The sequence below is a fragment of the Molothrus ater genome, chromosome 11, assembly GCF_012460135.2.
Source record: "Molothrus ater isolate BHLD 08-10-18 breed brown headed cowbird chromosome 11, BPBGC_Mater_1.1, whole genome shotgun sequence".
Classification (NCBI taxonomy): Eukaryota; Metazoa; Chordata; class Aves; order Passeriformes; family Icteridae; genus Molothrus; species Molothrus ater.
The window spans coordinates 6,935,622-6,955,756 of record NC_050488.2 but is presented as its reverse complement, the minus strand read 5'-3'; the positions used below and the strand labels follow the sequence as shown (position 1 = coordinate 6,955,756).

Here is a 20,135-nt window from a genome sequence, read left to right as displayed (position 1 = left end):
TCCTCACTGCCTGACTCTTAGCCCTGAGAGTTTGCTTGGGACCCAATAAAGGATATTTAACACTCAAAATGGTGCCATCTTTATTTTTTCTCAAGACAGTTTTGTTAGTCTCAGAGCATGGCAGAGTGGGGCTGGCTGGAGAGAAGGGTGGGGTCAGGGTCACACCTCATCCACGGACTGCTTGGCAGAGCAGGCAGTGCAGACAGACAGTACAGGCAGTACAGACAAACAGCCAGCCAGCCAGGCAGTGTAGGCATTGCAGACAGACAGGCAGTGTAGTCAGTACAGACAGACAGTACAGGCAGCCAGTGCAGGCAGACAGACAATGTAGGCAGTACAGACAAACAGCCAGCCAGCCAGGCAGTGTAGGCATTGCAGACAGACAGGCAGTGTAGTCAGTACAGACAGACAGTACAGGCAGCCAGTGCAGGCAGACAGACAATGTAGGCAGTACAGACAAACAGCCAGCCAGGCAGGCAGTGTAGGCATTGCAGACAGACAGGCAGTGTAGTCAGTACAGACAGACAGTACAGGCAGCCAGTGCAGGCAGACAGACAATGCAGGCACTGCAGGCAGACAGACAGACAGACAGTACAGGCAGTGCAGGCACTGCAGACAGACAGACAGTACAGGCAGTACAAGCAGACAGGCAGTGGAGCCAGCAACAGGCAGCTCTGTCACAGGGTGCATGCGCTGCCTGGAGGCGTCTCAGCTGTTTCCGCTGTCATCCCTGGGTGCTGCCTAAGGAAAAAGTTTCTCCTCTGGGCAGGCTGCCCAGCCAGCCTGAAGGCTCTCGGCTGCTCCTCGGCAGGCAGCCCTGGGCAGCAGGAGCAGGTAGGACACAGCCGGTCCCCCTGCCCCCACTGCTGTCCTCCTCAGCTGGGACTGGCAGGGACACAGCACACAGGGGCTGTTCGAGCCCCCTCCTGCCCAAATCAGAGCATTTCACTGCTCGTGAGAGCAACTGGGGGGATGTATTTTGTGTCTGGTGGTGTGTGGTTGCATTGTTGCATGTCCCCTCTTGCATGTCCCTGGGGGCACAGAGCTGGCCGAGCCCTGGGGACACACTCCTGTGGATTGGGGGTTCCTGGTGAGGGGAGGTGGGGGCACAGCTCCCCTGTGCTCCCCCTCAGCTCTGTGTCTCTGGGCTCTTTCCATTCTGGGTTCCCTCAAGGGCTGAAGGGTGCTGAAAGGCTCTTCCACCCACCCTGAACACAGGGAAAGGATTGTGGCCAGAGGTCCCATCCCCTCCTCCAGCCCTGCTGTGGGCTGAAGCAAAGGGAAAGCAAGGCACAGCCCACTGGACTTTCCCGGAAGGGCAGCATGGCATTTCTCACCTCTCCCTCTGCTGTCTCCAAGGATTTTTCTGGGGGATTAAGGCTGTGCGGACTGGTGACAGCAGGGAGGGCTCAGTCATGGCTTCCAAGCGCCAAGCTTCCTCCTCGAAGCAGCCAGACAGCAGGGAGAAGAAACCGAAAGCGGAAGAGGAGGATGACACCTGGAGCTCCACCTTGGCAACCCTGAAAACTGCTCCCAAGGAGAAGCCGCCCGCCACAATTGATGGGCTGTGCCCCCTGAGCTCAGCACTGGGTGCCCGGGTGAGAGCAGGGCTGAGCTGCTCAGAGGGGCAGGGGTGGGAGGCTTGGGGCAGTCTCAGACCAGCCCCTGCCCCGGTGACACAGGGGCAGCCCCAATTTCCCTTGCAGACCCCGTGTGTTCCCACCAGGACATTTCTGCACCCTCTCCTTCCCCAAACGCTCCCAGGTGCCAGCCCAGGCCATGTCACTTGCTGTAGGTCTATGAGGACTATGACTGCACCCTGAACCAGACCAACATCAGTGCCAACAACAACAAGTTCTACATCCTCCAGCTCCTGGAGCACGATGGTGCCTACAGTGTGTGGAGCCACTGGGGCCGTGTGGTGAGTCCACCCAGGCATCACTCATCCCCTGCACCTCAGATGGCCCCACCTGCTTTCAGAGCCCCAAGAATTGAGGGTGAACCCAGTGGTCCCTGGTCCCAAAGCAAGCACCCAAGTGTCCTGCTATAGCACTTTAATGGGGGGGCTTCAAGGACTTTTCCCCACACAACACAGTCAGCCTGTCTGGGGCATGTGGCACCTGTCCCTGCAGTGAATGTGAGTGTGACAGCCCAGCAAAGAGTCCTGGGGTGTCTTCCTGAGCTGGTGGCTCAGCATATTCCTGCTCACTGCCCTACAGCCTTGTGATCACAGCCCCCCTTGTTCCTGCCTGCCTGCTTCCACTGGCATGGGGCTGGTGGAGCAGGGATGCAGGGGAGGTCCTGACCACTTCTCTCCACTGCCAGGGAGAGCCAGGCCAGTCCAAGCTCATGCCCTGTGCCTCCCTGGAAGCTGCCAAGAAGGACTTTGAGAAGAAGTTTCGAGAGAAGACCAAGAACAGCTGGGCAACAAGGGAGAATTTTGTTGCCCACCCAGGGAAGTACACGCTTATTGAGGTGCAGCCAGGGGCTGGGCAGGAGGTGGAGGCTACACTCAGGGTGAGTACTGAGAGCTTGTCACCATGGTGGGATGGTCCTCATTGCACTCCTGGCCTACTGAACACCACGACATCCAAGAGGGTCAGCAGGATGAGATGGGTTTTGAGGGGGGTCTGGGTGCTTGCTGAAGCAGCTTGCTGGCAGAGACTTGGGGCTAATGGGTTAAAATGGAGTGGGAGGGCATCCTGAATGAGGAACATGGCCTTGTGGGTGGCCATGGAAGTGGAGGCAGCACCTGCCCATTGCTCTGCTGCCCCAGGACTGGGCTCTCCTCACAGAGGTGGGCAGCCCTGGTGCTGTGCTCCCACAGCCCCTTGCAGGCCCACAGCTGATGTGGGGTGTCTGCAGGTGGATGCCGTGGATGGGGACAAGGTGTGCAAGCAGCGGGTGCTGCCCTGCACCTTGGACAGAGCCACGCAGGACCTGGTGTCCCTCATCTTCAGCAGTGACATGTTCCGGGATGCCATGCAGACCATGAACATTGGTAGGAGGTGGTGGCTGATGGGTGGCATGGGCTCTGTCTGGGGGTGCAGGTGGGGAGGTGAACGGAGCAGAGGTGCTGGTGGTTTTTAGAGCATCCCCTCTGATATCCTGGCACCTGATGGGGCTGTGGACACACCATGCTGGCTGCCCACACTTGCCCATGGTGATACTGGAGGTTCTTGGAGGTTGCTGCAGGGCGAGTGGGGTGGATGGGTTCACCTTGTCCTTCCCTGTAGATGTGAAGAAGATGCCTCTGGGGAAGCTGAGCAAGCAGCAGATCGCGAGGGGCTTTGAGGCACTGGAGGAGCTGGAGGCAGCTCTGAGGGAGCAGCCCCCCCAGGCCACCTGCCTGGAGGAACTCTCCTCGCGCTTCTACACCATCGTCCCGCACAACTTTGGGCGGGCACGGCCGCCCACCATCAACTCCCCTGAGCTGCTGCGTGCCAAGAAGGACATGTTGTTGGTGAGATGCCAGAGCATACAGTGCCTGACATCCCTTCCTGGTGGGGCAGGAGCTGCTGGCAGGAGGCTGGGCTTGCCCCGGTCCCCCAGCACAGTGCCCAGCACTGGTGCTGAGGATGTCCCTGCTCTGTCCCTGACAGGTGCTGGCTGACATTGAGCTTGCACAGAGCCTGCAGGCACAGAAAGAGAAGGAGGAGGAGGAGAAAGAAGTTGCCCATCCACTGGATCAGGATTACGCCCTGCTCTGCTGCCAGCTCTCCCTGCTTGACCCATCTTCCCGGGAATACCAGGTGCTGCTTGTGCCACAGTGTCCCATAATGGGAAACAATTATGTCAGGCCTGTGGGCACCCCAAAGGTTCCTACAGTCCCAGGGGGACCATGGGCATTGCTGAGATAGCTGTCTGGAGTGACACAGCTTTTTTGCCTCCCCCTTGGCAGCTGATCCAGAATTATGTGACGCAGACTGGGCACAAACTCCACATCCTCAACATCTGGCAGGTGGCCCGAGATGGTGAGGTGAGGAGGAGGTGATTCTCCCATGTCACAGTGGGGAAGCCATGGTTGCACTCCAGGATTGCTTTAGGGCTACTCCACCCAGGAGGACATTCAGCCCAGCTGGCCAGGGCCAAACAGGCACCCACTCTCCTGCCCCTCCAGCCAGGCATTGGGGCTGGACTGGGGAGGTGGGTGGCAGTCCTCCACCCCTGTGCACCCATGTGTCCCTCTGTGGACAGCCTTTATGTCTGCATCTCTGCAGGATGAGCGTTTCAAGGCCCACGAGCTGCTGGAGCACCGGCGGCTGCTGTGGCACGGCACCAGCGTGGCGGTGGTGGCGGCCATCCTGAGGAGCGGGCTGCGCATCATGCCCCACTCCGGCGGCCGCGTGGGCAGGGGCATCTACTTTGCCTCTGAGAACAGCAAATCAGCCAGCTATGGTGAGGGTCCTGGGATGGGCTGGGCTGCTTGTGATGCCCACAGGGTCTGTGTGAGCCTGGCTGCCTTTGTATACCCCCTGCCAGGCAGCTGTGGGCTTGCCGAACCCCTTCCCTCCCATGGTGATTGGTCCCTGTGGTCCAGCGTGGCCTGGGCACAACCAGATGGGAGTGCCAGGGGTGGTGCTATCATTCCCATCCCTTTCTCCCATGGCAGTGGGCTGTACATCTAAGAAAGTCGGCATCATGTTCCTGACGGAGGTGGCCCTGGGCAAGCCCTACCGCATTACCCGCGATGACCCCACGCTGTGTGAGCCACCTGCTGGCTATGACAGTGTCCTGGCCTGCGGCCGGACAGAGCCGGGTGAGCTGGGAGCAGGAGGGCTGTGGCAGCTCTGGGGCTGTGCTGCACACAGGGCAGGGGGAAGAGAGGCCAGCTCTCAGGTTTCATGTGGTGCTGGGGTGTCTTTGGCCCAGATCCTGCACAGGATGACGAGGTGCTGCTGGATGGCAAGAAAGTGCTGGTGTGCCAGGGCAAGCCCATCCCCATGCCTGCCTACAAGGACTCCTCCTTCAGCCAGAGCGAGTACCTCATCTACAAGGAAAGCCAGTGCCGGCTCCGCTACCTTGTGCAGCTCCGCTTCTGAGGGTGCCTGGGAGCACCCTGGCCCTGGCCCAGCACCAGGAGGTGACACCCATCAGCCACAGTGATCTGGACTCTCTGGCCACCCCACCTGGGGCTTGGAGAGGGACAGGCTAGCATGGGGACTGAGCTTGCTTTGACTGTCAATAAAAGCACTGTGCCTTGCACCGGGTGCTGCTCTCGCTTTCCTGCCCAGCAAGGCGGGTGTGCTGTAGGGAAGGGTGTCAGTGGGTCCCTGAAGGGATGGCATGGGTGGCTCTTGAGGGGCTGAAGCCTTCGCATGAAAGCTGGTGTCTTTGAGAGCCAGCTGCTCTCATCACCTTAGCAAGGCACACGGCTCATGCCCACCCTGTGGCATCAGAGCTACAGAGGATGAGCAAGATCTGCTGCCCTGCCTGGGCATGGACAATTTCATCCATCCATCCTGAGGGCGAGTGCCTGCCCTCCCTCTAGTGCCATGCCTCATGCCATGTCTGCTGTCCTGCCCCAGCCTGGCACCCATGACAAGCCCCTCTCTGTGCTAACGTTGCCCCTTGAGCACATGTCCAGGTGCTCAGGTGGCCAGGGAAGGGCAGCTCCCAGCTGTGTTACCCTGATGCCCCTGGGTATCAGTCACCCTGTGATACCCTGTGCCAGTGGAGATGATTTGCTGCAGACCTGCCTGTAGCTCTGTCCCTTGAGCCCAAGGAAGGGCTGAAGTGTTCCTGTGGAAGGATCAGGCCTGGTGCAGTGGGTGGCCATTCAGGAGGGCACAGGGCTCAGGAACCCCGATCCCCCCTTCCTGAGCCCCCGCCGGCTGCTAGGACCCAGCAGCTGTGCCCGTGGGACTGCCACGGGTGCAGGCAGTGCAGGCAGTGCCGGGAGTGACAGCTGGTGCCATCCGCAGCTGGCGGGCTGCAGGCAAACAGGATGACGAGCGGTGACGGGAGCGGGGACGGGCGAGCGTGGCCTCACACAGGGCCGGCAGCCCCGTTCTGCTGCGGGAGCAACAGAACCACCAACACCAGCAAGCAGGACCCCAGTGAGGAGAGGAGCATCGCCCATGTCCCCAGGAGCAAAGGTGCGCTGAATCCCACCCACCCTGGGGTCCCCTGTGGCCAGAGCAAGAGGCTTGGGACAGGCGAGTTGTGCTGTCCCACCTCAGGACATACTGGTGCCATTGGAGAGGGGGGACGGGGTGCCAGCCTGGCATGGGTGCCCACAGGACCTAGCTATGCTATCCCTGGCCAGGCTGGGGACAGCCTGGGTGGCAGCTTTGGGAGAGCCAGGGTGATATGACTGGCTACCTCTCCCTCCTCCAGCACCTTGGAAGTGTGCTGGTTGTCTCTGTGTTTCTCTGTGGCTCTTCTCCATTTTGGTTCGTTCCCTTCACACCTGGCTCCTGATCCCAGCAGGCAAGGAGAAGGTAGCAGCCATGGTTGTGGTGGGGTTACCCTCTCTGGGACACAGGAGAAGAGCCCTTGCTGCCCAGGCACCAGAGCTGCTGGCTTAGCCCTGGAGGGGGATGCCGAGCTGGACGGGGTCAAACACCACGGACAGCCTAGAGCTGCTCTCCATCCCCGAGCACTCCATTGGCCAGGAGGTGGTGGGCCTCTTCTGCATGATCCTGCTCACCCTCACCGCCCTGGTGGCCAACATCGTGGTGATGGTCATCATCCTCAAAACGCCCCTTTTCAGGAAGTTCATCTTTGTCTGCCACCTCTGCGTGGTCAATCTCCTCTCAGCCATTTTCCTCATGCCCCTGGGGATCATCTCCAGCTCCTCCTGTTTCAACTGGGTTATCTACAGCATTGCTGAGTGCAAGGCCGTGATATTCCTGAACATCTGCTTCATCAGTGCCTCCATTCTCACCATCTGTATCATCAGCGTGGAGCGGTACTACTACATCGTCCACCCCCTGAGGTATGAGGTTAAGATGACCATCAGGCTGGCAGTGGCTGGAGTGGTTTTCATTTGGGTCAAGTCTGTTCTCATCACTGTCTTGGCACTAGTGGCATGGCCTCATGGCAACGGGGCCACCAGTGCCAGCCGCTGCACAGTCTACTGGAGCCCTGGGGCCCACAAGAAAGTTTTTGTGATCCTCTTCAGCATCACCTGCTTTATTCTGCCCACCATCATTATCCTCGCTGTCTACTCCAGCATCTACCGCGTGGCCCGGACTGCGTCCCTGCAGCAGGCACCTGTGCCAGCACAGGCAGTGGCACCCAGACACCGCTGTGACTCCATCGCCAGCCAGGTGACCATCCTCACTGCCAGGATCCTGATGCTGCCCAGGCTGATCCCAGATCGCCTTCTGGGAAGCAACAAGGCCATCCTCACCTTGGTCCTCATTGTGGGACAGTTCTTGTGCTGCTGGCTGCCATTCTTTGCTTTCCACTTGCACTCCTCTGTCCCTCTTGCCACTGTGGGCGGTGGGCACGGGGAGATGGTGGTCACCTGGATTGCCTACTCCTCCTTTGCTGTTAATCCTTTCTTCTACGGGTTGCTGAACCGCCAAATCCGCGAGGAGCTGGCCCGGCTCCGGCGCAGCTGTCTCAACCATCCACTTGGTCAGGAGCTCTGTCTTTCCATCTCAGAGGCTTCTGTTCAGGAAAACTTCTTGCAGTTCCTTCAGAGAGCAACTTGCACACTGGAAACCCACACCAGCTGCATCAGCCCCAGCCCCAGGAACAGACTGGACCAGACCACAACAAGCTTCCCCACCCCAGGTCAAGTTCCTGAAGAGAGCAGCTGAGAAGGAGGATCTGTCCCACAGTGCTGGGCAGGAGACCTGCCAGTGACCCGTGAGACCTGCTTGGACCCAATCTCTTGGATTTGGAGGAGTCCTTGTGCAGGTTTTGCCTCCTCTCTGAGCTTATGTTAAAAGATGTTTTCTCCGCTGGGAGAAGGTAGCAGATCTGAGGAAGTCACATCTCTCTTCTGTAGGCTGGAATTGTCTCTGTCTCCACTAGCACAGCCCACTTCCAGGGATGGGCTCTCCTCAAGACATGGGGTGCCAGTGGGCTCCTGCACAGGGGCAGGGGATGGGGCACCTCCATCTCCATTGCCCTGGTGGGAGCATGCCTGGCCGGCGGGAAGGGCTAATGTCCCTTGTACTCTATCCAGGAGCAACATTCCAGCTAATGCCACTAACACCAGTAACACCAGGGCCCAGCCCCTGCTGAGCCTGGATGGCAGACACGGAGACTTCCATCCTTGGCTGTTTAACCCAAAACTAATGTCGTCTGTGTGGAGATTCTGCTCCCTGTGACACTGATCGGGGGACACACCCACAGGGCTGGCTCTGGCTGTTTGTCCTGCTGGCATGGCAGCATACAATGCCTGTGGCCACGCCTGGCCATGCCCTCTGTCCCTCTCAGCTGGCAGGGAGGGGGGGGAACTGGCTGTCAGGGGGTCCATACCGGGCTGTTTATGGACACAGCTGCCCAGTTTGAAGCCTGGTCAGCAGTGCCATGTGCCAACCTGGGCTGCCAGCCAAGGGCACGCTGGATTGGCCTTGGTGACACAGGGTGGTGGGGGGGTGGCTGTGTGGGCTGCCCCAGGGCAGCAGCAGCAAGAGGGGATCAGGACCTGCTGTTCCTCTTCAGTCTCTGCTTTTGAACGGCTTGGGGACTTTCATAGGGTCCCCCCCCACTGCTGGAAAGGGGACTGGACCCTTTTGGGGAATGCTGAAGGGGTACATCCCCCTCTGCCTGCCCACAAAGGTCCCAGGGATGGTGTTGGCATGGTGGGTTGGAGATGTCCTACTCCAGAAGTAACTGAAGGCCTGAGGGAAAACTGCCCTGTGGCCTCTCTAACTGCCCTGTGGCAGGGAGGGGCTCCAAGAAGACCCCCAGAGAGATGGGGCTGAAGGCCAGCATCCCCCCTAGACACAGGGAGGCCCTTCCAGCCACCATCCAAGTACCCAGGAGCTGGGGCCACCTCTGCTCTGGGGGAAGTCTCCACCCAGGGTGGGGAATATTATTATTATTATTATTATTATTATTGTTATTTTCTTGTAAATTTTATCTTTTTATTAAACCATTGATAAGTTACAAAGGAGGAAAAATATAGACTCATATATATACAGCATTTCCAAGCCAGCAGGGACTGGCTCTTGGATGGGGTTGGCCCAGGGTGGCCCAGGGAGGGCCCCCCACCAGAGCCAGTGGAAGTGGGACTCCTGGAGAGGCCAGGCAGTCCTCATCCAGTGGGACCTGGCTTTTGGTGCCAGATGGAGTGTGGGCATGAGCAGGATGGCAGGGGAGGCAGGGTGAGGAGCAGGAAGTAGGGGTCCCACACCAGCACAGGGCACTGGGAGAAGGGACCCTAGGCCAGCAGGGACAGCCCTCCCCCGCACCCAATACTAGGACACATGGTCTCTGTGCAGAAAATCAGGGAGGGGGGCACAGAGCTGCTGGGATGGACAGCAGGCAACAAAACTGCCCCTTCCTCCAGCAGCCATCGCCACCAGGAAGACCCTTCCCTTCCCTGGGGTGGGGAACATGGGGCACCTGGCAGAGGCTGAGATCAGGGTGGGTGGCAGGAAGGTGTCCCTGCTACTGAACAGCACCCTGGACCCCCTGGCCCACCCACCAGTGGGGTTCAGTAGGGCGAGAACTTCTGCCGGTCAGCTTTCTTGGTGCCATTGGCCGCCGAGATCTTGGTCGTGTAGGTGGTGGTGCCACCATTGGGACCTGCCACGGAGGACGGGGACAGTGCCAGGAAGGACACGGGCTTGAGGCCGATGAAGTTGGAGAGGGAGATGGCGTAGGGGGTGCCCAGCAGGGCTGGGGGCGCTGGGGCGACGGCGGGAAGAGCCGCACCGGAGCCTGGGGCGAGGGGCTGGGAGAAGCCCATGCCGAGGTCCATGGAGCCAGGGCCTGGTGGCACCTGGGAGGTAGATTTAGCAGTCTCTAAGCTGGGGAAGAAAGAGAGAAGGATGATGGTGAATACCATGGTGACAGAGTGCTTCTCCCACCACAAGCTTAGGAGCCGCACACCCCATCCCTTCTGGCACACATATCCATGGCACATCCTGGGTTAAAAAACTGGGCCTCAAATCTGGTGGGTCACGGGTCCTGCACCTACCACCTCAGGATCTCAAAGCACCACCCAGCTCATTCTTCCTGAGGTTGATGTGGATCCTCCAAAAGCTGCCTTGGGGTCTGGTGAAGAGCCACCCCTCACTAGCACCCAGCATGAGTCCCCCCCAGGCTGACACCTACCAGGCTGTGATGAGGTACTGAGCCAGGGTGATGCTGACAGGGGTCCCTGTGATGGTCACGTGCCGCTCACTGGAGCCCTCGGTCTGGTTGCCAATCTTGATGTGGGCACCTGACATCTGCCTGATCTCACTGATCTTGCTGCCGTGCCGGCCAATGATGCAGCCGATGAGCTGAAAGGGCAGGGATGGGATGGGATGGGATGGGATGGGATGGGATGGGATGGGATGGGATGGGATGGGATGGGATGGGATGGGATGGGATGGGATGGGATGGGATGGGATGGGATGGGATGGGATGGGATGGGCCAGGAGCAGCCAGGGCATCTTGCCAAGCAGGGAGCTCCAAGGGCCTCACCCAGACACCACCTACACCTCAGAGGTGAAACTGTGGAAGGCACTGGGAGGACAGGACAATGCTTTCCTTGGGCAAACCCTGCTTTTTGGTCTCACTCTTGCTGGCATTGTGCCACATGCCAAGGCCTTTCCTTGGCAAACTCTTCCCACTGTCCTGTTTTTTAGTTTTCCCTTTCTTCTGCCCCAGCTACTCCCTCCTGCTCCTAAGCTCTGGCAGAGCCTCCACTGTGTACATCAGTGGGTGCTGGCCTCTGCAAAGTGCCACATGGGTGGGGACAAGATGTGGTCCACCTTGTCATTCCCAGATCAATACATACATCATTGGGCACCAGGAACTCCTGGGAGCTGCTCTGGGAGCTGGCATCCAGACCTGAAGAGAGAGACAGTGATGTCAGCAAGGAAAGGGCAGCTCTCCAGTAGCTCTGTGCCCCTACCCCAGCCCCATACTGGGATGGTGAGTGGCCCTGGGGACAAACCTGAAGGATTGCTGGGGCAAGGAAGGGAAGACAGGGCATAGACACAAGTCATAATTTGGTGCTAGTGTTCTCCCACTGCAGGCCTGGGGAGCACTGGTGGGTGCAGTGACCCCAGGAAAACAATGACAAGGTTGTGCTGGAGGGGCAGATAGACATGCTGGGGGGGCTGGGACTGGAAAGGGTGCAGAGGAGGGAAACCCCTTCATCAGGGCCAGGTGTCAGGGTGGATCAGGAGGGGCACACCCAGCCTCGGGGGAGCATGGGAGATGCTCACCTGGCACCATGGTGGGTGCATGGCCCAGGGGGGCGAAGGGAAGCGCATGCCCTGACAGCTGCTGCAGCTTCGTCACCTGCCCAGACAGTGCCAAGAGGAGGAAGGTGGTGTTAGGGGTGATGGCAGAGTCAGCTGTGCCCCAGTGCCTCCCAAGACAGGCATTCCCAGCAGCACCCATCCTGGTGGGCACAGACCCCATTGCCACACAGACAGACTCACCTCTGCAGGAGAGACCCCACTGTACTGGCCCTGCATGGAGAAGCCCTGGGGAGAGAAAAATGGGGCATCAGTGGGGAGCCAGGTGAGGACCATTGTCTCAGATGACTCCCCCTTGGGGCAGAGAGACTACCCTGAGCCCACCAGAGTTGCCCCTTGCTGGTAGAGGCTTCCCTCCTGGCCACCTCATGCCCTCGGAGATGCTGTGGCCTCTTACCTGATTGGCAGAGAGCAGGATGGTGCCCAGGGAGAGACCGGGGTGGTAGGGTATGGTGGCCCCCTTCGGAGGCGACTGGAGACAGAAGGAAGGAGGTGGAGGAGATGAGAGATGAAGCTGAATGTCCCTGTAGCCCCAAGGACCCTCTGGCCCCTTATGCCCCCATCAAGCTGGGCACAGCCCCAGCACTACAAAGGCAGGGTGCTCCTATGGGTTTCCACACAGGGGAACCCTGGTGTTTGGGTCCAGATGGGCATGGGAAGCCTTAGGGAGGGGGAGGTGGGTAGCAGATGCCCTCTGGGCTGGGCAAGGGGCTTGGCAGGTACCTCCAGGATGACAGCGCAGATCTGCCTCACGCACTGGATGATGGTGTCTGGCACCCCCGAGACCGTGACAGCCCGTTCAGTGGAGTTGGGCAGCAAGTCACCAGCCACCTGCACCTGTGCCCCTGTGCTCTGCAGGAAGCAGAGAGATGCTGGCATTCCCCAACCAGCACCTCACACCTCCCTTGTCCCCCTCCTGAGCCCCCAGGGACCATTGCAGGACCTGCAGGGTGACGCTCCCTCTCCTGCATCACCTCCCTCAGCCCCTGTGGGACTGTGTCAGCCCCCACACCCAGGGCTCTGTGCCCCCAGGGGGAAAAGGGGATCCCCCCTCCAGGCTCCCCTCAGGCTCACCTCCCGGATCTCCCGGATCTTGGCTCCTGCCTTGCCAATGAGGGAGCCGCACTGGCTGGCGGGGATGACAAGGCGCAGGGTCACCGGGGCTCTGCCTGCTGACACCCCATCGCCCCCTGCTCCCAGGTCCTGTGAGGGATGTGGGATGCAGCGTCAGACCCCAGGATCCCACCAGGTGTGAGGGCACCTGGTGGGGATTTTAGGAGGGCTGTCTACCTCCTCCAGCTTGAAGGCGATCATGGAGACAGCGCGGAAGACGGCGTCAGTGGAGCCGGTGATGGTGGTGATGCGCTCGGGGCAGGACCCTTCCGAGATGGTGATGCGTGCAGTGCTCTGGGGACAGTGTCACACCCCGTTAGGGACATCATAAGCCCTGTGCTTCATGAATTCCCCCAGCGATAGCCTCACAGGGGGATACTGATGCCTTCCCACCTGCCCCTGGCAGCCTTCCCTGGGGTGCTGCTTTGTTTTCCCTGGTTCCACCTGGGATTTAGGGGGGCAGGCAGGCACGTGGGAGCTGCCAGGTACAGGCATGACAGGCAGCAGAACCTGGCAGCTCACCAGCATGCCCTTACCTGCTCTCGTATCCTCTTAACGGTCTCTCCTTTCTGCAGGTAAAGGAACAGAGTGGGTGGTCAGATCCAGGGGAGCCAAGTGCTGGCAACACACAGGACCCCAAATCTTACCTTGCCGATGATGCTGCCAATCTCCTGAAAAGGCAGAGAAGAGCGGCACTGTCAGGAGGTGGCTCCCTGCATGCCACATCCCTCCTCTGCCCACAGCCTGGCAACAAGCAGACCGTGCCCCAGTGACACTGGTGGCTTAACTAGTGACACTGGGGCATGGGAATGTGCCCCTCCCTGGCTTAGGATGGGGAGAGAAATCCTTCCGGGAATGCTATTCCCAGGGGAGACTGGGAGCATGGGAAGAAAACAGGGCACAGAAAACAGGGCATGGTGAGGAGCTGGGGCTCCAGCATGGCCCCTCAGCCCAGGCATCGCTGTCCCCTCAGTGGCACTGAGCCCCCTGCCATTACCTTGCCGTGCATGAGCATGCGGAGGGTCAGGGTGATGCTGAGCTCTGTCTCCTCGGGACTGCCGCCCACGCCACTGGCTCCGTCTGGCGATGCCATGGCGGGAGGGCGAGATGAGCCTGTGGGACATGGTGGTCTTCAGAAAGGGGACATGCCCCACTAACCCCCCACCCCCAGATCTGCAGCTTCAATATCCTATGGCTGGGGAATGGGCAAACTGAGGCAGAGGCAGCACTGTGCCCTCCTCTGGCAAGAGAGGCTCACACGGCCCCATGGCACCCCACAGGCACCCTGCACCCCCAAAAGGGACCCCATGCTATGTGTGTGCTTGAGCTGCACAAAGTCAGAACTGGATGGATACGGGGGAGGAGGCAAGGCGTGTGGAGCGTGGCTGTGGGATAGGGTTCTGTTTGCAAACGCAAACAGTGGGGAGAACAGAGGTGGCCTGGGTGATCTCACAGGCTATGCAAGCCACCTTCTTTCTCCTCCCCCCTTCCCCGTGCCCATGCACAAAGCCCCAGGGAGGAACACTGATGCAAATTCCCAGACGGGGACCACCCCAACCAAAGCACAGCATGATGCCTATGATGCCTGCTGACTGACGCCGCTGCACCGTGTCCCCTCCTGGAGCACCCCAGGACCCCCGGACCCTGTGCCCGGGCGGCCGTGGGCGGCCAGGGCCCCTGGGAGCCGGACAATCAGTGTGTGTGCAGGCCCGGGTGGGCGGCTGCGGCACCGCTGGCTCCCGGCGAGCTGGGCGATGCCAAGCAGCTTTGAAACAAAGCACCCGTGTTGAGGCTGGGGCCGCGTCCGCGGGCATGGCGGGGGGGGCGGCTATTTTAGGTGCTGGCAGGACTCGTCACCGCTACAGCACATCTCCTGCATCAGGGGAACGGGGGGGCGCAGCCCCCAAGCGCTGTGCCCCGCACCCCCGGGGGGTTTGAGCGCCCCGTCTGCACCCCCTCGTTACCGCGGGCTGGGGAAAGGTGGAGAGCCAGAGAGGGAATATTGCCGATCCTGGTGCAGGGGAGCCCGGAGTGGGGCGGAGGGGGAGCGAGGGAGGGATGCACCCTGCCCGCGGCAGCCGGAGAGGTGTGGGGTGCCCGCAGGGACGGCCAGGGTCCCCCTGGGATGAATGGCAGCAGGAATCCGCCAGGGACAAAGACCCCGCCGCGGGAAGAGGGATGAGGCTGGCGATGGGACGGGGGAACGCTGCAGGGCCACGGGTGTCCCCCCGCTGCCACAGACAACGGCCGGGGGGTGTGCGGGCAGGGGGGCTCTCCCCCAGGTGAGGCAGGCTGGCAGGGACGGCAAAGGCCCCGGTGATGGGCACAGGCCACCTGCCATGGCTGGCACTGGGACAGCCACCAAGCTGGGCACCGCCCGTCCTTCGGGGCACCTTCGGGTGACAAAGGGAGGGGGGATGACAGGAGGAAGCCCCCACCCCGTCCCTGGGGAAACCTCTCTGTTCTCGCCCTCCCGGCTGCCCCAAGCCCCCTGGTCCCCGCGGGAGTGGGGCCGGGCGGGTACCTTTGCGTGCGCCTCGTCCCTCCACCGCCGGCCGCCCCTCTCAGTGCCACATTGTCCCCGGCGGCGCCCAGTGACACCCGGGGCAGGAACAATGAGCCGCTTGACAGGCCAGGGCCAAGCTGGCAGCCCCGGCCCCCACCCCGGTCCACGCCGGGGCCCCCCTCGCTCTTCCCCTCTCCCACATCCCTCCCTCCGGGATCCTATTACAGCGGATAAGAGACACTAAAAGGAACAATGCACCCTGGGTAAGGCCATCTGCCACCGCTGGGGACATTCCTGGCCCCCCCGGCCCCCCTCCCTTTGGCTCACACATCGCCCCTCTTTGTAATTGCGTGTTTTTTTTCCTGGAAGCCGATCAGCTGGCAGAGCTCGAGGGCTCAAGGACACCGGAGCGGGCAGGGATGGGGCAGCTGGCACCCCAAGGCCCGCTGGCACCCCAGGCTGCTGCTGCAGGGTGGTGCCTGGAGGGGCAGGAGGTGCCCGTGAATGGGGGGGTTGGGACAGCGACAGGGGACCTGAGCCATCTGGGGGGCCAGGGATGCTCCATACAAGGGTGCTGCCAGACTGCCAGGGCAGAGACCAGCTCCTGCACCCTTGGCACTGCCTTGTGTCCCCCACACGAGCATCCTGCACCCACAGAAAAGTGTCCCCCCCTCACCTCCCCCACTAAATCCTCCTGGGCCCTGGCGTAAGCAGCTAAAGCCCAGGCAAGCCTGGGGCAGGGGGGGCACTGGGGGGGCACCCTGCTGCCGGCGCCATCTGTGCCCCCGAGTGCCCGGTGCAGCAGCACCAAAGGCAGAGCAGGCAGGTGGCAGGCAGGGGTCTTGTCCCCTGTCTGTCAGGCCTCCCTGCCCGCCCCCTCATCTGTCCATGGCAGCCACTCTTTGGTAAATCACCCCCCACCTCCCCTGGGTGCTGGACATGGGCAGGAGCCTCCCAGGGCTGGTAGCTCCCTTTTAAGCCCCTGTGGATTACCCTGGACTTGGGTGCATGCCAGGAGGGGTAGGAGGAGGAAGAGGAGGATGAAGAGGAGGCTGGCCGGCTGGGGACACGGATGTCACTGCCTTGGGGGACTTACCTGTCCCTGAACACAGCCCCAGGGCTCCCTGGGCACCCTCTGAGATTCATGGGGGTCCCATCAGGAGTGATGAGTGATGGGCACTCACCCATCCACAATCCCTAAATGCACCATCCCTCAGTGGCTGCATCTTCCCTGCTGTCACCCCCCAAACCTGTGTGCAAGAGCAGCCATGGAGGTAGGGATGGGAGAACGAGGTGGGAAAGGTGGAAAAGAAGCAGGATGAAGGTGGCAGCAAAGCAGTGGCAGAACTTGGGGTTTTATTTGGTCTCAAGAGAGGTGGGTGCTGGTGTGGGCCAGTGCAGTGTGAGTGCCCGGGTTGGCACAAGGGTGCATGTGCAGGCAGAGGGCTGGGTGGGCTGGTCACATCCTCCTGCTCTGTGGTCCCATCTTGCTCACTTCAGCTGCTGCAGGAAGTCCAGGAGTCCATGGTGCCACTCATTTGGCTTGTCCAGGTAGCAGGCGTGTCCTGCACCCTGCAGCATCAGCACCTGGTGCTCAGGGAGGTGCTGCAGGTTGTTCAGACTGGTCTGCCCCAGCTCTGCATCCTGGTCCCCGTACACGATCAGCGTGGGGGTCTGTAGAGGGGGAAAGCACCCTGAGCCTGCAAGTATCACCCAGGCAGGCACTTGCTCCTCCTTGCCAGGGACACCCTGGAGGGGAGTCACTTGCCCTTCTCCCCCACCCAGTATGACAAAGGGAAACTGAAGCTCAGACTCCTGCGTCTCCAGTTGTCCCTTCTTTACCTCCCACTACCCCACCTTTACATTCCTTCATCATCAGGTTCTCCTCTTTCAGTGGCAACAGGGTTCCTGGCCTGTTTGGCCTTTCCCCTGCTCAACCCCGGTGCCAGCATCCCCTCTGCACCATCTCCTCCCAGTTCCCTGCCCTCCCCAGTGCCCTTCCAGGCCGTACTTTGATCTGGGCATACTGCTGCGCCGTGAATTTCTCAGTGCAGATGGGTGCCACAGGTACATAGGCCTTGAACAGCTGGCTGTGCTCTAAGAGGCAGGGCAGCGAGTACATGCCACTGAGCGATGGGCTGATCACCACAGCTGGACCCAGGTCCAGAGCCTCTGAAACTGCCTTCAGGAATGCTGCTGGTGCTGGCTGGCCCACGGGTGCTGGGGCCACAGCATCCTTCGAGCGCCCCAGCCCTGAATCGTGAGAGACACAAGTGGCCCTGTCAGGCTCCACACTGCCTGAATGACAGGGAGAAGCCAGCACAGCAGAGCAGGACACCGGGGTTGCCATCCTGCCACCACAAATCGGTGGCTACCCCACCTGACTTTAGGGCTGTGTTCACCACACCTTACCCGGCAGGTCGATGGCCACGGCTCGGTAGCCATTCTCAGCCAGCGTGGCGAGTGTCCCCACCTGCAGCCAGGTTTCAGAGGAGAAGCGGATGCCATGCAGCAGCAGCACGGTCAGCCTGGGCACTGCCTGGGCTGGCTCAGCTCGGCGGTAGAAGAGGCTCTGTCCTTGCACCGTGACGGTGCTCTCGGTGACCCGCGGGGTTGCCATGCCTGGAGGCCGGGGCGCTGTTAACTGGGGTGACAGGTGGGAACCGGATGGCTGACGGCCCTTCTGCCCTGTCGAGGCCCGGTTGTGGCAGGAAGGCAAGAGGGCTGTGAAGGGTCACACCGGCATCATCCTTACTGTGGTGGCACCACCGGGGTCACTGATGTGCCAGGCGGCCTCACGGGCCCGCCCCTGCCTCAGTTTCTCCGTCCATCGCTGGACCTGCAGCCCTTACCTGCTGCTCCGCACACGGGGCAGGCCGCCGCTCGCCTCCTCCCCGCCGCACCACGGGACTGGGGGTGCCGCGCCCCGGGGCCAAAGAGCGGCGGGGCGGGCGAGAGAACGGCGGCACCGCGTCATGAAGCGCAAGGTCCGGGGCGGCCCCGGGAACCGCTGGGGCCGCGCCGGGCTGGGCCGTGCCCCGCCAAGCGAAGCCGAGCTTTCCCGAGCAAAGCCGAGAATTGCCGAGCGAAACCGAGCCCTACCCGAACTCTACCGAGCCGAGCCGAGCGTTGTAGGCCAGAGCCCGAGCTCTACCCTGCAGTACTGAGCCCAACCCGAGCCCTGCCCGAGCTGTGCCGAGAGCTGCCGAGCTCTTGGCGAACATAGCCGAATTCTGCCGAGCTCTGCCAAGCTCCGCTACGGGCCCCGGCCGTTGTGTCCTTCGGGGCAGTAGTGCTGCGGGCTGCCGCCAGGCGGGGCCCGAGGGCGCGACGGCGCCGTGCGCGGCGGGCCGGGGGCGGCAGGGCCGGGGCCGAGCGGGGCCGGCAGAGCGGGGCGGGGGCTCGGGCTGGACCGGAGCTGAGCAGAGCAGCGGGGACCGGGACCTGTTTCCCCGCAGCAGCGGGACTGGGATCCCGCAGCCCCGCGCAGCCGCTCTCCTCCAGCGGGAGCGGAGATGCTGCTTGCCCGCAGCCGGCTGGGGCTGCTGCTCCTCGGGGCGCTCCTCACTCTCCTCCTGTACCTCCTGCTCCCGGCCGCCCGGCGCTCACGGCCTGACGAGGGGAATCGGGCCTGGCGGGCGGCCAACGGCACCGTGCGGACGGGGATGGCTGCGGGAGAACCCCCCGTGTTCTACAGGGAGGCTCCCGCAGCAGCTGTGGGCCCCGGGAGGTGGGTCAGCCCGCCGGCAGGTGGGGGTGGCAGGCCCTCGAGCCGGTCTTCACCATCCCCGTGGTCGCTGGATGCTGCAGGCACGGCAGCCTTCCTGAACCCCTTCCCGCCTGTCTTCCCCCCGCAGGCCTGATGTCCTGTTCCTGCACGGCCAGGCGTTCACCTCCAAGACGTGGGAGGCCTTGGGCACACTGGCACTGCTCGCTGGAGAGGGCTACCGTGCGGTTGCCATAGATCTGCCCGGTAGGAGCATGGCACTGTGCTTAGCTGATCTCTTTGGGCAGCTGCAGTCCCTTGCCTTAGTCACTGCAGGGCTCTGGATCTCTTCCAGGAGGGATCTGGGTAGCTGCTGGTGATCCCTGGGGCACTGTGCCTGGGATTTGTCTGTGTCCTGGGGCATTGATTGCTGCGACTGTAGAACCCTGGGGCTTGATCAAGGGTCCATTTTTTGCCAAGCCATTGAACCCTGGTGAGGAGAGACCACTGCAGGCTGCACAATGCCCCCTGACCACCCCATGCCATCTTCTCTGTACCAGGCTATGGGGATTCTCCCCCAGTGGAGATGGCGCTGACAGCACAGGGCCGGATGGCATTCCTGGACCGTGTCCTGCAGGAGCTGGGCATGCAGAGGCCTGTTCTCATCAGCCCCTCCATGAGCGGCCGCTTTGCCCTGCCCTTCCTCCTGGCACACGGGGACCGGCTGGCTGGCTTTGTGCCCATCGCACCTGTGGGCACCAAGGACTTCACTGCTGAGCAATACCGCGCAGTCCAGGTGGGTTTTTGGGCTCTTGGGGGCTGTCCTGGGTATTGGCGAGCCTTGTGGGCCAGCTGGCTGCAGGGTGATGTGGAAGGTGGCACTATTTTGGGGTGACTGAGGGAGACCTGTGACCCCCACCTCATGGGGGTGCTGGCACCTCCCTCCCCTCAGCTTTGCAGCCCCCCGTCGTGATGGATGGAGGAGGGCACAGCCCGGGGGGTGTGGTGGCTGTTTACCCCTCTGACAGCTGCTCTTGTTTTCTCTCTCCCCTTACCAAGACGCCCACCCTGATCCTGTATGGTGACCGTGACACTGGCCTGGCTCCCCAGGCTCTGCAGAACCTCCAGCACCTCCCTAAGCACCGTGTGGCCGTGCTGTCTGGTGCTGGCCATGCCTGCTACCTGGACAAGCCAGAGGACTTCCACCGGGCCCTGCTGGGCTTCCTGCGTCAGCTGAAGTGAGCACTGCCTCCTCCCTGCCAACAGAGGGGCGTCCGGGGGGCTGGGAGGCACAGACAGCTGGCATGAGGGATGCTGTTCCCTCCTGGGGTATCCCCAGGATGGCTGGGGTGGGACTGGAGGTGTCCCTTGCTGGCAGGACAGGGTGTCGTCTGTCACGAGGCCAATAAACTGATGCTGCTCTGGT

At 61.6% G+C, this 20,135-nt stretch overlaps 5 protein-coding genes across 8 annotated transcripts; 3 read left to right on the top strand and 2 right to left on the bottom strand.

The window, feature by feature from the left end:
- Positions 1 to 752: 752 nt before the first annotated feature.
- PARP3 (poly(ADP-ribose) polymerase family member 3) lies at positions 753 to 5,236 on the top strand. Of its 2 annotated transcripts, XM_054516052.1 has the most exons (11): positions 753 to 834; positions 1,360 to 1,598; positions 1,796 to 1,921; positions 2,326 to 2,517; positions 2,866 to 3,001; positions 3,237 to 3,463; positions 3,603 to 3,752; positions 3,902 to 3,979; positions 4,221 to 4,398; positions 4,613 to 4,759; positions 4,840 to 5,236. In XM_054516052.1, the coding sequence occupies exons 2-11, from the start codon at positions 1,416 to 1,418 to the stop codon at positions 5,040 to 5,042; spliced, it is 1,620 nt and encodes a 539-aa protein (XP_054372027.1). In that variant the 5' UTR covers positions 753 to 834; positions 1,360 to 1,415; the 3' UTR covers positions 5,043 to 5,236. The 2 variants fall into 2 exon arrangements, with proteins under 2 accessions (XP_054372027.1, XP_036246888.1); XM_036390995.2 differs by lacking the exon at positions 753 to 834 and having other exon boundaries at positions 1,093 to 1,598; positions 4,873 to 5,236.
- A 744-nt stretch (positions 5,237 to 5,980) lies between these two features.
- LOC118691734 (probable G-protein coupled receptor) lies at positions 5,981 to 9,037 on the top strand. Of its 2 annotated transcripts, none has more exons than XM_036391133.2 (2): positions 5,981 to 6,098; positions 6,716 to 9,037. In XM_036391133.2, the coding sequence occupies exon 2, from the start codon at positions 6,774 to 6,776 to the stop codon at positions 7,770 to 7,772; it is 999 nt and encodes a 332-aa protein (XP_036247026.1). In that variant the 5' UTR covers positions 5,981 to 6,098; positions 6,716 to 6,773; the 3' UTR covers positions 7,773 to 9,037. The 2 variants fall into 2 exon arrangements, with proteins under 2 accessions (XP_036247026.1, XP_036247025.1); XM_036391132.2 differs by having other exon boundaries at positions 6,433 to 9,037.
- A 36-nt stretch (positions 9,038 to 9,073) lies between these two features.
- Positions 9,074 to 15,081, bottom strand: PCBP4 (poly(rC) binding protein 4). The gene is made up of 13 exons (XM_036391131.2): positions 15,022 to 15,081; positions 13,495 to 13,610; positions 13,145 to 13,168; positions 13,034 to 13,066; positions 12,675 to 12,791; positions 12,459 to 12,587; positions 12,108 to 12,236; positions 11,782 to 11,856; positions 11,568 to 11,612; positions 11,349 to 11,424; positions 10,916 to 10,968; positions 10,246 to 10,415; positions 9,074 to 9,938 (listed from the first exon to the last, which is right to left on the bottom strand). Exons 2-13 carry the CDS (start codon positions 13,588 to 13,590, stop codon positions 9,623 to 9,625), a joined length of 1,263 nt encoding a protein of 420 aa, XP_036247024.1. The 5' UTR covers positions 13,591 to 13,610; positions 15,022 to 15,081; the 3' UTR covers positions 9,074 to 9,622.
- Positions 15,082 to 16,338: 1,257 nt separating this feature from the next.
- LOC118691737 (putative protein-lysine deacylase ABHD14B) lies at positions 16,339 to 18,253 on the bottom strand. 2 transcript variants are annotated; one of them, XM_036391136.1, is made up of 4 exons: positions 17,856 to 18,253; positions 17,416 to 17,647; positions 17,015 to 17,256; positions 16,339 to 16,677 (listed from the first exon to the last, which is right to left on the bottom strand). In XM_036391136.1, exons 2-4 carry the CDS (start codon positions 17,621 to 17,623, stop codon positions 16,495 to 16,497), a joined length of 633 nt encoding a protein of 210 aa, XP_036247029.1. In that variant the 5' UTR covers positions 17,624 to 17,647; positions 17,856 to 18,253; the 3' UTR covers positions 16,339 to 16,494. The 2 variants fall into 2 exon arrangements, with proteins under 2 accessions (XP_036247029.1, XP_036247028.1); XM_036391135.1 differs by having other exon boundaries at positions 17,416 to 17,727; positions 17,856 to 18,251.
- Positions 18,254 to 18,399: 146 nt separating this feature from the next.
- Positions 18,400 to 20,135, top strand: ABHD14A (abhydrolase domain containing 14A). Its single transcript, XM_036391134.2, has 4 exons — positions 18,400 to 18,733; positions 18,861 to 18,976; positions 19,270 to 19,505; positions 19,769 to 20,135. Exons 1-4 carry the CDS (start codon positions 18,519 to 18,521, stop codon positions 19,949 to 19,951), a joined length of 750 nt encoding a protein of 249 aa, XP_036247027.1. The 5' UTR covers positions 18,400 to 18,518; the 3' UTR covers positions 19,952 to 20,135.